Source organism: Myotis davidii, unplaced genomic scaffold, assembly GCF_000327345.1.
Source record: "Myotis davidii unplaced genomic scaffold, ASM32734v1 scaffold159, whole genome shotgun sequence".
NCBI classification, from domain to species: domain Eukaryota; kingdom Metazoa; phylum Chordata; class Mammalia; order Chiroptera; family Vespertilionidae; genus Myotis; species Myotis davidii.
Genome location: NW_006291231.1, coordinates 292,135 through 306,858, shown reverse-complemented (window position 1 = coordinate 306,858; position 14,724 = coordinate 292,135). Strand labels below are relative to the sequence as shown.

Genomic DNA, 14,724 nt, shown 5'->3' with positions numbered 1-14,724 from the left:
CCACCCCCTCAGAGACCAGGCTGGAATGCTCTCAGACACGGTTAGGAGCCAGATGGTTATCTATTCTCTGGCCTACAAGAGGGGGAATTCTCTCATTTATTACCAGAAGGCTTGTGGCAAATAGCCCTTTTGGGGTCTGAATCTTACAAAAATACCATCTTGGGATTGCTTTTTTAAAAAGATATAATTTACGTACTAATTGATCTAATTGTGTCTAGAGAGATTTTTTTTATGGATTTCCTTTTCTAATTTTCACTACTTTGTCATTGAAAAATGATAAACCAGACACATTATGTCATTGTGCTCCCATTTGAGTAATAATTATTCATTGGCAATCGATGTATTGGAAATAATATCAAATGAAGTGTTTTACTTTTTATTTTCTTATACACTTTTGCCTGTCTGTTCCCCAAAAGATGTGGGGACAGCTGAGAGGAAAACACATAAACCCACTTACAAACTTATGTGTATGTATTCAGGGCAGTTAATTAAATTGTTTCAAGGAACAGTATGTAATCACAACTGAAAGACTTGTTTCTGTGCACTTCCTGGGGTTATGATGATTGTTAATAAAATAATGTTTGTAAAAATAGCTGACACATTATTTATGATGTGAGGCCTGAGGTAAGGTATTCGTATCTACATCACCATATGAATTGTTTTTGCTTACTTATGGGTCAGTTTTCTTAGAAACTGTAGCCTGCTCATGCATTCCATGAAAATCCTAAAGCGTTGTTCTAACTAATAGGATGGTAGTTATAAGTATGTGGTGAAATCGTAATTTCACTGTGGATTCTGTGTGAATATTGCTTTGCAATAATGGAAAACTCAAGTTGACCATTTGTAATTGAGTATCATATTAGTTTTATTAATGCATAAAGTTTTAAAGTTGAAATGTTTGGCAATGCATTAAGAGCTACAAGCAATTCCTTTAAAAATATTAGCTTGTTTTATGTAGAATAGGGTAATTTGAAGAGTTTTTAATACACTATGAGTAATTCACTGATTTTATAGCCTCCTAAATTTGAATAAGGTATATAACAATAATATAGAAACAAGAAATTAATTTGTACAAAAAGTACCAGTGGATTGTAAGGAGAGACCTGGTTTTGTGCTGCAACCCCACCTAACATAGTGCCTTACAGCGTGAGAAACAATGGAAGACCCTATTGCTTTGCAAAGAGAGATTGAGCCTTCTCCTGCAATGTAGACTTTGTTAAAGGTCTCAGCTCTCTCATTTTCTTATGGTAGTTTACTTTCAAGACCTGCATGTACAGTGAGTCCCAGGAGCAGAGGTCAATTCTCTGATGAGATATCTACCAGTATGCAGCCCCTATGGTGTATGTGGCCGGGGCCATCAGCCAAAGCATGGAGGCGGGCACACATCATTCTTTCGAGGCGCTTACAGTTCTGGAGATTTCAACACTTCACTAGAGAGTAAATCTTCATGAAACACAGCCACGTTTCCTCGGAGTATTTTAAAAATACTACTTTTTGTCAAGACTTAATATTCAGAACTTAATTTCCAAATAACACTAAAACTTTTCTTCTTACTCTGAAAGATTGAACCGTGGTAAGTAAATAATAATTCTTTACCCCCTGCATAATATTTCACGTTTTTATTTCAATATTCACTATTCTCACCCATGTTTTCTGCCACTATGGAAGAAATGCTTTTGTTATGAAATTCTACTTAAAAATTCTAAAAGGCTCAGCTAGGTCAATTTACTTTTAACGTATGAAGGAAGTTAAATTGTATCTCCTCAGATTCTTAGGTATCTGCTTGCTTCCGTTTACCTGTAGAACTCATCACTCTTTGTAAATGCTCCCTGTTTCTTTAGGCTACAATTCCAACAAAGACTTGGGACCACAATTTAAATGAATCATAGTGTAACTCAATTTGCACTTACTTTGCCAATTTACATATACATATCATTCGGAACATATAGAAGCGTACGCTGCTAATTTACAATTCCAGGTGAGAGATCTGAAATTAAGATAATGAAATGAGTCAGTTCAGAGACCTGTCCTTACCCAGGGCAAAGTGCCAGGGGGAGTGACTAAAACAAAATTTAGGACTAAAAGTTAAAAGAAAATAGGAAGTCTAGATTACTTGCTTGTCTTGCTTTTTCATTTATTTGGGACTTGTTCTTCCCCCAGCATTCCTTGTGATTTTTCACTTCTCTGTCTTAGCAGAGCAATCGGTATGTGGCAGCTTGCTGTGTATGCTCACTAGAGCTGGATACTTCCTCTGGACTCTTACAGTTTCTTTTGTGTGGATTTGTTATACATATAAACATTTTTAAAATTTCAAGTCCTGCCCTGGGCAGTGTGGGTCTGTGGTTAGCGTATCGACCCTGGAACCAAAGAGCCTTGGGTTCAATTCCTGGTCAAGGGCAGGTACCTGGGTTGTGGATGCTTAGTGTGTCTAAAACACTGTACTGTGGGGTGTCATGCTTCTAGCACTTAGCAACATCGATAAAAAATAACAAAGAAATTCCAATCATACATCTATTCTCAAAATCAGTTACCAGACAGTAGAGGGACAATTTATTGGCAAAAATTGTTACTGTGAAAATGTTACTGAACGGGCATAGTACTTCAAAGCTTTTTGTTAGGTCTTTCACTCATCCAGGCAATGCATATTTGTTGAGCATCTCCTTTGTGCTAAATTCTGAGACTGTATCAGTGAACAAAACAAACTTTCTCAGCTCCAAGAGGTTACCTTGCCGTTCCTGGCCTATTCCCCAAAGCCACACAAATATCTATTTGTAAATTGGCTAATAAATTTTACCACTGCATTGCTTTGCTGTGAATCATAGCATAGCTGAGGTGTAAAAGGTGCTGAAAGAAAGCAGATGGACAGATGGATGGTGAGAGAGGGGGAAGGAACAGGGTGAGGGCGGCAGTAAGGAAAGGGGAGAGGAAGGGAAAAGATGGAGATGAGGGAATAACAAGGAGCAGAAAGGAGGACAAATGTGCACCCAACCAGCTGTTATGATTTAGCATCAGAAAACCGGGGCTCCATCCCCACACTGCCTCTCCTACATGTCTGAGCTAGAGGAGATGACTTGCTCACTGTAACTAAGCCTTCCTCATCTTTAAAATGAGGATATGGCTGTGGTGAGGATCACATAGATAACACATGGGGAAACACTGAAATTTATAAACTGCTTTAAAATGAAAGATTATATATATCAAAGATTATATATATATATATATCAAAGAATGTAATTACATGTACTTTTTCAAATGATATACAAGCATCGCAACATTTCCTGTTTGCTCTAAGAAAAAAGAACATATAGTGGGGCACAATGCGGGAGGCTACCAGCCCATGTGTCTCTCTCACATCTTACATATTTCACTCATCATTAAGCATTTGTTGAATGCCTACTAGATACCCACAAAAGCAGGTTCTTCATGGGTATAAAATTAGAAAACAACTCCCTCCCTTCCACTCTCTCTGAAAAGCAATGGAAAAAATATCCTCGGGAGACCAAAAAAATAAAAATTCAAGTCCCAACCTGCCTACCACCTATGACATATCAGCTCCTTACCGTTTTCTGTGTTTCCCTCATTTTCGTGCAGATTTTATTTGTGAACTGCCTTGTCCCATTTGACATATTTCTGTTGCTGCCTCTTTGGGATCAATCTGGATTATAGATTTTGAGGAAGGAAGTCATGAGTTTTTTGCAAATGTCTTGTATTATAGTAGACTAAACAGGGGCTGGCAGATGGCTTTTTTACATAACTGGATAGTGATTCACGTTTCCAGGAAAATGTTTAATGCAGGACCCTGATTCAGCTTCAAAGCAGAATGTATCTTGTGATTATTTTTAAAGTTTTGTTAAAATATTGGAATAGCCCTGGCTGGATTAGCTCAGTGGATAGAGCGTTAGCCTGCGGACTGAAGGGTCCCAGGTCCGATTCTGGTCAAGGGCACGTGCCTGGTTGTTGGCTCGATCCCCAGTAGGGGGCGTGCAGGAGGCAGCCAATCAATGATTCTCTCTTGTCATTGATGTTTCTATCTCTCTCTCTCCCTCTCCCTTCCTCTCTGAAATCAATCAAAATATATGTTTAAAACAAAAAAACATTGGAATAAATATAATTGCTTAGGTGGAAAGGTCCATATTTGCATGCACTTGAGCATTCTGACCAGAGCATTTTTACATCTCTACATCTCCTCACTTAACTTTGGGCTCTGAAATGGTCTCTAACTCATAATGTTCTTGTGGTTCCATAGCGATCAGGGGGTTCTCCCAAGTGTATTTCATTATGGTTGAACTAAACAGTGACAGGCAGATGGCTTTTCGGAGCTACTGAGTTGTATTTCAAGGACAATGTTTAATGCAGTGTCCTGAATTTAGATTTAAAGCAGAGTTTAAAAATAGTTTTATTGAAGCCCTGGCCGGTGTTGCTCAGTTGGTTGGAGTGTTGTCCTGTACACCAAAAGGTGGCGGGTTCAACTCCCGGTCGGGGCACATACCCAGGTTGTGGGTTCGATGCCTGGTCGGGGTGTATGCAGACAGCAACCAATTGATGTCTTCCTCTCTCTCTCTTTCTCTAAAAAATCAATTAAAAATTAATAAAATAAAATCATCCAGTCAGTAAATAGTGGGGCTGGGATCCAATCCAGGGTTGTCTAACCACAAATGTTGTCCCCTTTCTAAAAATATATATACATTTCTTTTCATTGGGAAAAAAAAAACATAGTCTGGATAATGGCTTCTTCAAAAATCAATTTGAATTGGCCTATTTGTGTTGATTCAATTAAATGATGGCTAGATTTACCTTTCAAGTTGATTCTGTTGAAACAGAGTAATAACATGACTTTGATGTTACTTATCCAACATGAAAATGAAATTAGCATTGTATTTACATTTTATTTCTATTCCAACACGCCAAAGAAAACCCAAGGTGGCTGGTTTGAGATTTCTGTTTTGTTTACCTATTCCTAATCCTTTGGTTTTTAGATTTGCTTGAAGCTGTCGAAGAAATCCTGCCCAGCCTCCCAGAAGGCATCAGTGTTTGGGCGGTAAAAGATTCTGTTCCACGAGGCGTAATTTCACTCAAAGAAAAACTGAGCACAGCATCTGACAAGCCGATGCCACGCAGCCACCATGCTGCCTCGAACCTGAAGACTCCATCTCTTTACATTTTCACCTCTGGGACAACAGGTATGACTCATTTTTTTCTTAATAGCCAAAAAGAAAGCAACAGTGTTGGGCAGATTTCTGCCATGAGTAATGGCATTAACTTTAACTAGGTGTAACTTTAACTTGGCAAGTCACCACGTTCACTTTTGATAGCACCAAGGGCAAAGGACTGTCCCAAGACTTGACCAGCTTCTTTGGAAGATCTTTGCTGACTCTCGTAATGGTGACTGGGACATGTGACAAACAGGAAGTCTTGAAGGCATTGCAGGTTTGGGAGAAGAGACAAAACAGAATCAAGTAACTAAACTTTCCCTTCTTCAGATAAACAATAATAGCATATACACACCAAAAATAATAATAATAATAATTAAACAGCTTCTGAAAAATTCAAAAGAAATGTTAAACTTAATTGATTCTTAGGAAAAAACCAAATGGTATCTCATAGGCTAAAGAAGCTTTTGTAATTAGTTTGAAGATGACTGGGGGTTTGAATGAGACGTATTAAAAATATTCTGTTACTAATTTCTTGTGCACAGGTAGTATTGGAAGCAAAACTACAATTGCAGAAGTTTTTTTTCACTTTTTTCCTTTTTTTCCTTCTTTCCCTCCCTCCCTTTTCTTCATTCCTTCCTTTCTTTTCCTACATTTTATTTTATTTTATTTCTACTTGGAACCTAACAATGATCTCGTTTAAGTTAGAGAGTAAACTATATTTTTTACTATGTTTACAAGCTTTGATAAATGAACTGGAAAATGCTAGTATGTACCAACTTGTCAGCATAAATTCAGTCTGATTTGGACTTTGAAAGAGAGAATGAAATTCTAGAAATGATCAACTTTGTAAAGTTCCTGAAGAAGATTATTACCTGGTTTATCTTTATGACCTTTTTCTTGTAAAAAAAAATAGAAAGTGACTCTGGCCTTTAAAACAATCTTCGCCACTGCTCCTCCTCTGCAGCCTCCTCCCTAGCCCAAAGGGAACAGGCTGGGGCAGACCATTACAGCTTTTGCTCTTCAGGATTAAAACCAGAGTGGTTCATACATTTGCACAACAGGCTGGAAGCAAAGGCATTACTACTTTTTCATATGATATTTATTTGTATTGAAATTATATAGCACAGCCCTAACCGGTTTGGCTCCATGGATAGAGCATTGGCCTGCAGACTGAGAGGTCCCAGGTACGATTCTGGTCAAGGGCATGTACCGTGGTTGCGGGCACATCCCCAGTGGGGGGTGTGCAGGAGGCGGCTGATTGATGTTTCTCTCTCATCGATGTTTCTGGCTCTCTATTCCTCTCCCTTCCTCTCTGTAAAAAATCAATAAAATATATTTTTTAAAAGAAATTATATAGCACAGAGGTAAAAATTTTAGAAGTTTTAGAGTCTCCTTCACCAAACCAACTACACTGAGTACTTTTGTATCTTTCTTTTTATAAACACCTCCATATGTCTAAATAGAATCAGTATCTTACTAGACACATAAATAGATACATACTAAAAAGCATCTACTGATTGTCCACATAGGAGGATGAGGGTTTTGTCTTCTTTTATCACCACTCTCTTCCTCCACTCATTTCTTTCTCTCTTGTGCAGGCACTTTCTCTCCCCAGCATCACACTAATATGGTTTCACCATAAATTTTGACTCGATTAGTATCAGTATCTTAACTTACTAAACACTATTTCTAGCTGAGCTCTACAGTGTAGCATAAGTATAATTCTTTTCTTTCACATAAAACTCCCTCCAACCTGAAATTAATCACTGTTTTTGTTTGATAGACTGGTTTCCTATACACATATAACTGGTTCATGCTCACTCCTTTGTCAAAGAGGTAGCTCACCTTTGAAATTGAAAAGGTAGTCTGTATTTTAGCAAGCCCATGATTTTGGCCATCTGTTTTCCAGAGCCTTCCTCACTCCACTTCATTCCTGACCAGTTACTCTCTTAGAGTCCCGGTTTCATTCTTTGCCGTATTCCTGGGAATTCCCTTCAACTCTTTTCTTTTTTCTGACCCCCTAATTCTTAGATCCTAAGTTTGTTTCCTGGTTTACTTTTCTTTTTGTCATTGCCCTGCTTTCAGTAGCTGTCTGATAAAGAGTGTTTAGGAGGCAGCGTTAATCCTCACATGTCTGAAAATGTATTCTTTTTTCTACCCTTACACTTGTTTGTATAGAAGCTAGGTTAGAAATGATTTTTTGCAGGAGTTTGAAGACATACTCTATTATCTTGTGACTCTCAGTATACATATTGAGAAGTCTTTTTCTAATTTCTTATTCTTTATATGCAAACTGGTATTCTTTTTCTTTCTTTTGGAGAATTTTTAGAATCTTTTATGAGTTTTTGGGGGATTCATGACTGTCAGTGTCTCAGCTTTTACTGTGGGCTATTCAGATTCCTCAGACAAGGATCTGGAGGGTAAAACTAGTTAAGCATCAAAAGGGAGCTGGAGGAGTATGCAGACTTTCTCTTCTTCCCCCTATCTGTCCAGTCTCTCTTTTCCTGCTGTTTCCAGAGTCACCTTTTCCAGAGAATAAATCTCAGATCATCTACCAGTGTGGAAGAAGCAATCTGGGGCTGTAATTTTATTTTATTGAATTTTAAAACAAATATCAAAGGCATGTATTGACATTCTTGAACAATTAGTTTGTGAATGATCTATTATACAGGGAAAGTTATTCAAATATCTTCTTTTAACTCAAAGTCCTGAGCACCATGAGGTCTTATTGAAACCAGAGCAGAGCAACATACAGAATTAGGCATACAGATAATGTCATGCTTTATGAATACAAAGCTATCAAGAGTGTAACAAAATCACATTCAGCCTCAGTAAGGGTTTAATTGATATTTTTTTATAAAAAGCATTTCTCTTTCTCTCTTTCTAATATAAACTGACTAGAGGCCCAGTGCACAAATTCATGCACCAGTTGGGTTCCTTGGCCTGGCCTGCAGGATTGGGCGAAACCGGCTCTCCAACATTCCCTGGAGGGGTCCCAGATTGCAAGAGGGCACAGGTGCACAATCGGGGCCAGGGAGGAACGCAGGAGGTTGGCCAGCCGGGGAGGGACCTCAGGAGGGCTCCAGGGTGTGTCCAGCCTGTCTCGCTCAGTCTTGATTGGCTGGACCCCAGCAGCAAGCTAACCTACCGGTCGGAGCATCTGCCCCCTGGTGGTCAGTGAACATCATAGCGACTGGTTGACCAGTCAACTGTCTGCCTCTGGTGGTCAGTGCACATTATGGTGAGCAGTTGAGTGGCCTTAGCATATCATTAGCATATTACACTTTGATTTGTTGAATGGACGACCAGATGACCGGACACTTAACATGTTAGGCTTTTATTATATAGGATGTTTTACAACTCAAAACCCAGAACTGAATTAAATGATTATAATGGTAATAAATATGAGAATTTACATCAGTATGCCCTAATATCATAAAAATCATTATATTTTCACAAACAAAATAAATGTATACTATTAATAATGAAGAAAGTATTGGTACAAGTTAGGAAGTGATGTAGCGAAGTCAGGATTTGAAAAGTTACATGATGGGAGTAGAATCTGCTCACAGGCCCTTTCCAGCAGGTTATAAGGGAGCCCTTGGGATGATACTGAATATTTCCTTACCACTCTTACTACTGTCAAGTCCTGTTCGCCCAGGATCATGAAAATATTATATTCTGGGACCCAGGAACAAATTCAAAGTGTATTTGACTAAGAAAAGAATTGAGGTCAGTTTTCATACCATTAATGTCTGTAGGACCTACGACATTATGTGATATCTTGATGAACAAGGAGTGAGATTTATATAGATTCTGTGTCAATGTAATTGCTTCATAAACAGAATTTCTATAAAGCTCCCTGTTTATAGTTCCATAATTATCTCCTATTCCATGAGCTTCCTGGTAAGCAACGTTCTGAGCCTTTTGTGGGGTCCTGTGGTTGCTAATCAGCTTTCTTCAAGGCTTCACCTTAGCTCTCAGCTTCTTGAGTGGGTGGTGTCAGTGATCCATCTGCTTTCCTTAATCTTGTTGCTGTCATCTCTAATTCCATTCTTTGTGCCTTGAGGGACTATGTTGGCCTTGGTTAGGTAGCCTCAGGGATGTCTAGGAAAGACTAGACTTCATTCCTGTTACAGATGTGTGTTTTCTTTTCTCCCAGGTCTACCCAAAGCAGCTGTGATTACCCAGCTGCAGGCTTTAAAGGGTGCTGCTGGATTGTGGGCTTTCGGTTGTACCAGTGATGACATCATTTATATAACCCTTCCTCTGTATCATAGTTCTGGAGCTCTCCTGGGAATTGGTGGATGTATTGAGTTAGGTAAGTTATTATTTTCTGTATGATACGTTTTCAAAATGCCTAGTTATTAGAACTTGTATTTTTAAAGTTTGAAACTCTACCAGTAGAATTCAGAATGATTATGTGCATATTATGTAATTATACCATTTAATAAATTATACAATGTATTAAAAGTACACAATTTCATGATACGCTCAGTGTATTCCTGAAGTGGAAAGAGTAGTGCCCCTAGGAGTTAGGCCATGTGGATGGAGCTGGCTGTTGACTGGGCTTTCTTCTCCATGGGGTCACTCATCCTTTAATAGTCTACCCTGGCCTCCTTAAATGGTAGTAGAAACCTTAAAAGAGAGGGAATGTGGAAGCTGCACAGCTCTTAGGGCTTATCCTTGAAAGTCACATCGATCATTTCACCTGCATTTTGTTGATCAAAGCAGGTCACAAGCCAATCCGTTTTCAGAAACTGAAGGGTTGGGAAATAGACCCTATCTCATGAAGGGGGGAATGACAAACTTACACTGGAAAGATAAGGCACAGCCCACCATGTGTCTCTGAGAAACACCCTTCCCAGACCAGGGCCTTTCTCACTCATCACACCAGCTTAAGGCATGGAAGGCGGGCTGAGATGTCTTCTCTGGTTGGCTAAAATAAGGCATCCTTCCTTTCCCCACAGCACAGCTGAAAGGAGATTGGAGGCATTTAAATAAAACTTTATTAAAGATACAGGATTACACAAGGGAAATAAACACAGAAAAGAATGTGAAGTTGGATACTCTTATTTACAAAATGCTTTTATTTCTCTTAAATAAATTCATAAACATGCTGAATTAAGTGTCTGTTACCAGCTTGTCCTGAAATTAAATATAAACTAGAGGCCCGGTGCACAAATTCATGCATGGGTGAGGTCCCTCGGGGTGGCCAGCAGGGGATCGGGCCCCAGCTTGTGCCCCCAGGCTCGCAGCCCCACAGCCCCGCCTGGCACCTCGCCATGGCCTGGCACCACCCCCTCACCTTTCCACCATCCTGCCTGCGGAGCAATCGATCAGGGCAGGGTACCCTGCCCAGCTCCCTCAGTGCCTGGTAGCCGGGTGGCGGCCCCCACCCCTCCCAGTCAAACTCCCGGTCCAGTGACTACCCAAGGGGACAATTTGCATATTAGGCTTTTATTATACAGAATAGAGATCATTTACTACTGTTTATATGTCTAAAATACTATAAAGTAACTTTATAGAGTAGCATATTTAGAATATGATCAATGTCCCCAGTAAATAGATGAAGGTCAAATCATTAGGGCTTTTCTTTAGGACATATTCATGTAACCTACAGTGTTGCTAAAGTTAAGTTCTGCAGTCATCGGTGAACTTTTTATTGGAGCTGTCTTACTAGCCCCCTTACTCTCAACCTCAAGATATGGACTGTAAGATTAATGTTTTCAAATTAGCTTGATATAAATGGCTGCTGCTGGATTATAAAATCCCTTGAATTTTTTTTACCTAGTTCCCTTTTTTTGCCTCTTCTCATAGGAGCTACTTGTGTATTAAAGAAGAAATTCTCAGCAAGCCAATTTTGGAATGACTGCAAAAAATATAATGTGACTGTGTTTCAATATATTGGAGAAATTTGTCGTTACCTTTGCAAACAACCTAAGGTAAGAGTAATCATTCTCATGGAGAAAAAGTAATTCCAGAAAGAGAAAGTATTGATAGAAAAAGTAATTTTTGTTTGTTATACTACATCTTCTTCCAGAACATAGTTTAGCTAACTTATACAGATAAAATGACTTACCCCAAGATAAAATGAATATAAAACAAATCAGAAAAAAAGGAGAGTTATCCAGGAGTGTACTATTAGTATGCTCTATAATGTGGCAGAAAAGACAGACCTGCAATCCATTTCACTTCATGTTTAGACTGATGACAATTTCTGTGTACATAGCATGCATCTGATTATGAAAAGAGATGCGTGCTATGTTTACAGAAAGCAATTATTCCAAGGTTGAATTAAATAAGTTTTCTAAATGCTGTTTAACAACACTGATTTTACTTGTTTTTCTAGTTTTGTTTTCTTTAGAATAAGTGATTATATTACAATATCTTTCTGTTTGGTTTTGCTTTAAATGTAAAGTAAGAAATTTTGCTTTGACTTACACTTCTCTTCCCACCTAAAGCCATCATTTCCACAGTTTTGATAAAATGCCCCCTTCTGAAAGTAAACAGGCAGAGAATTGCAACAGCCTGAAGTTTGTCTTTATTAATTTGTTTGCTTTTTTGGCTTCAGAAGTTATTGTTATTTCCCTAGTCTCATCTGTATTTCAAGATGCTTATTTTTTAACTATCTGAATTTCTAAACATTTTTGAGGATACAAAGAAGTGACTCAGTAATCAAGTCAACACCATCCCTTGAAGAATGGTGATAGAGCAGGGGTGGGCAAACTTTTTGACTCGAGGGCCACAGTGGGTTCTTAAACTGGACCGGAGGGCCGGAACAAAAGCATGGATGGAGTGTTTGTGTGAACTAATATAAATTCAAAGTAAACATCATTACATAAAAGGGTACGGTCTTTTTTTTTTTTTAGTTTTATTCATTTCAAACGGGCTGGAGCCGGCCCGCGGGCCGTAGTTTGCCCACGGCTGTGATAGAGGATGCTTTCCTATCGAGACAGCCCTCTCTGTGCCTCTGAGAAACACCCTTCCCAGACCAGGGCCTTTCTCACTGATCACCTTTGCCATCATCCCACCAGTTTAAGGCATGGAATGCGGGCTGAGATGTCTTCTCTGGTTGGCTAAAATAAGGCATTCTTCCTCTGCCCACAGCACAGCTGAAAGGAGATTGGAGGCATTTAAATAAAACTTTATTAAAGATACAGGATTACACAAGGGAAATAAACACAGAAAAAAATGTGAAACTGGATAATCTTAGTTACAAAATGCTTTTATTTGTCTTAAGCTTGGAGTTTACTAGGGACAGACCTCCTGTCTAGCTCCTGACCTACCTCCTTGTGGCAGAAGCCTTCTATCTTATCTTTTTGTTTGGTCAGGAGTGCTTCAGCAGATATGGACTTCCTAGATCCATAACTGAGGCAGGGAGTCCCAGAGAAATGTTTTAGGACCTAAAATTTAGGTAATTTTTACCTTTATTCTCTTCAGGGAGAATACCATTATTAGGATTGTGATCTCACCTGAAGAGTCCCAGTGGAAGAATTATAATGCCACAACCTGGCATCTTTTCTAGTTTTCATTGTACTCTTTGGTAATATGATCTCTGGATTGAGTTAATTTAAGGAACTAATGTCCTGAAGTAAGATAAAAGCCATAGTACATAGCAGGCACTATCTAATGAACTTCCCCATGGCCTTTCTAACTGTTTCCCCAGCCACTCCTATTTCCTCTCATCCTTTAATAGAAACACTAGCTTTTGCAAGGTCCTTTGCTCACTAAGTAGTTATTGAATGGTTAAATACATGCATTTATTATTTTCCTAAAGTTTTACCATCTTGTATTCTGCAGTTAGCATCTTCATGCAATATAGTCAGTCTCAGGAGTGAAAGTAGTCAGCAGACATGGATATTTTGGTAATTTTTATGGAATATTTCCAGATGGCATTTCAAAGTGGTTGAAGTGGATCTAAACAATGTGGAGCTATGCCTATTGCACAGTCTTTTGTCCTTACTGGGGGGCGTTAAAAATAGTTGCCAGAGAGCTCAACCCTCCCTGAAGCGTCCTCCAAAGTCTCTGAAGGAAGGAAAATGGGAAAAAAGCCAGTCCTGATGGCACACCCTTTCAAATAGGGTGGATGAAGCCCAATCTGCTTGGGCTTCTTAATAATAGTTTATTTTAACAGAGAATGCCTTGGGTTGTTGGTTTTTTTAATGGGGAAAATATTATTTAACTTTATTCATAATTTTATAGGCTAGAAATAAGCATATATTTAATTTCTTTATTAAGATTACTGGCATGGTATGGTAGAGTTAATAAAGATATTAGTCATTTGTCATATTTTCTATAAATCTTTTTTTCAAGGTGTTTTCCTTTGAATTTCTTTATGAAATGAAATATCTTTTTTACCTCTTTGAAGTTGTAATGCACAAATTTTGAGGAAATGAGATGATTTAGAGAACTGAGAATTGAAAAAGAATTCCTGATTGCTTTAGTTAATTAAATATTTTAATTCTTAGATAAGTTATTTGAAGGAAAGATGGTGTTTGTGAAATAATCTCTAAGCACTTACTTGTAGGCAGGAGCAAGGGAAATAAATATAGCTTTGCCCAAAGGAAAGCTTAATCGTTTTCCTAAACAGAGATGCATTGTATTCCTAATCTCTTTGTTGGGCTCACACAGAACAAGTACAAGCAGTTCTTGGCATTGAAGTTTAGGCAAAGGAGAGTCTTCTGTTATGACATCTTATCCTTTCAAGAACTTGCTTTTTGCTGTCCAGTATTCATTCCTTTCGATGAGCTTCTAGGAAGGGGTAGTGCCTACTGTGCAACTAGAACAGCAGTGGATTCAGGTAGGGCCAGAGAGCGAACAGGTGATGTGGTCCACACCCTCAATGAATTAAAATTGAATGTCTCATAAGCCATGGTTTGAAGTCCCATAGACATTCATTTAACATAAATGCTTAAGTAAAAGAAAGCAAAATCACATATTCTCTGAATATATCCAGATGTATTGTGGATGTCAGGGTAAGCATATATTCCAAAGGAGATTTACCTGCAAGCAAAATCACAGTCTGAGTTGAGTGTTTATATATATAGTCGTTGCATAAAAACGCCCTAGGATTGGCTTTCCCTGGCAAAAGTGTTTATCCACCCCCGACCCAATCCTGACTTTTTTCTCTTTTTTATTTTTATTTTTATTTTAAAATAATTTTATTGATTTTTACAGAGAGGAAGGGAGAGGGATAGAGAGTTAGAAACATGAGAGAGAAGCATCGATCAGCTGCCTCCTGCACACCCCCAACTGGGGATGTGCCCGCAACCCAGGTCCATGCCCTTAGAGCCTGGGTCACGGAGGAGCCTGCAACTAAGGAATGTGCTCTTGACCAGAATCGAACCCGGGACCCTTCGGTCCACAGGCTGACATTCTATCCAGTGAGCCAAACCAGCTAGGGCCTTTTTTCTCTTTTTTAAAGCTCCAGTTGTAAAAGTTCCTTTGGCATAAACATTGGATATTTATGCCAAACTGGTGGCAGCAACACTGTCCTTTAAAAAAAAAAAAGCCAAGGTACTGGCTCCTCTTATTCATGGAGCAGTGAGGTAATTATTCTCTTCCCCTG

The 14,724-nt window shown here is 38.8% G+C and overlaps 1 protein-coding gene across 1 annotated transcript in view; it reads left to right on the top strand.

Annotated features, from left to right (window-relative positions):
• SLC27A6 (solute carrier family 27 (fatty acid transporter), member 6) overlaps window positions 1-14,724 on the top strand; it is a 51,262-nt gene that overhangs the window by 7,062 nt on the left and 29,476 nt on the right. The window contains exons 2-4 of the mRNA XM_006764367.2: window positions 4,977-5,180; window positions 9,316-9,474; window positions 10,974-11,098. Of these exons, the coding sequence (XP_006764430.1) occupies window positions 4,977-5,180; window positions 9,316-9,474; window positions 10,974-11,098 (488 nt within the window). The remainder of the gene's footprint in view (window positions 1-4,976; window positions 5,181-9,315; window positions 9,475-10,973; window positions 11,099-14,724) is intronic.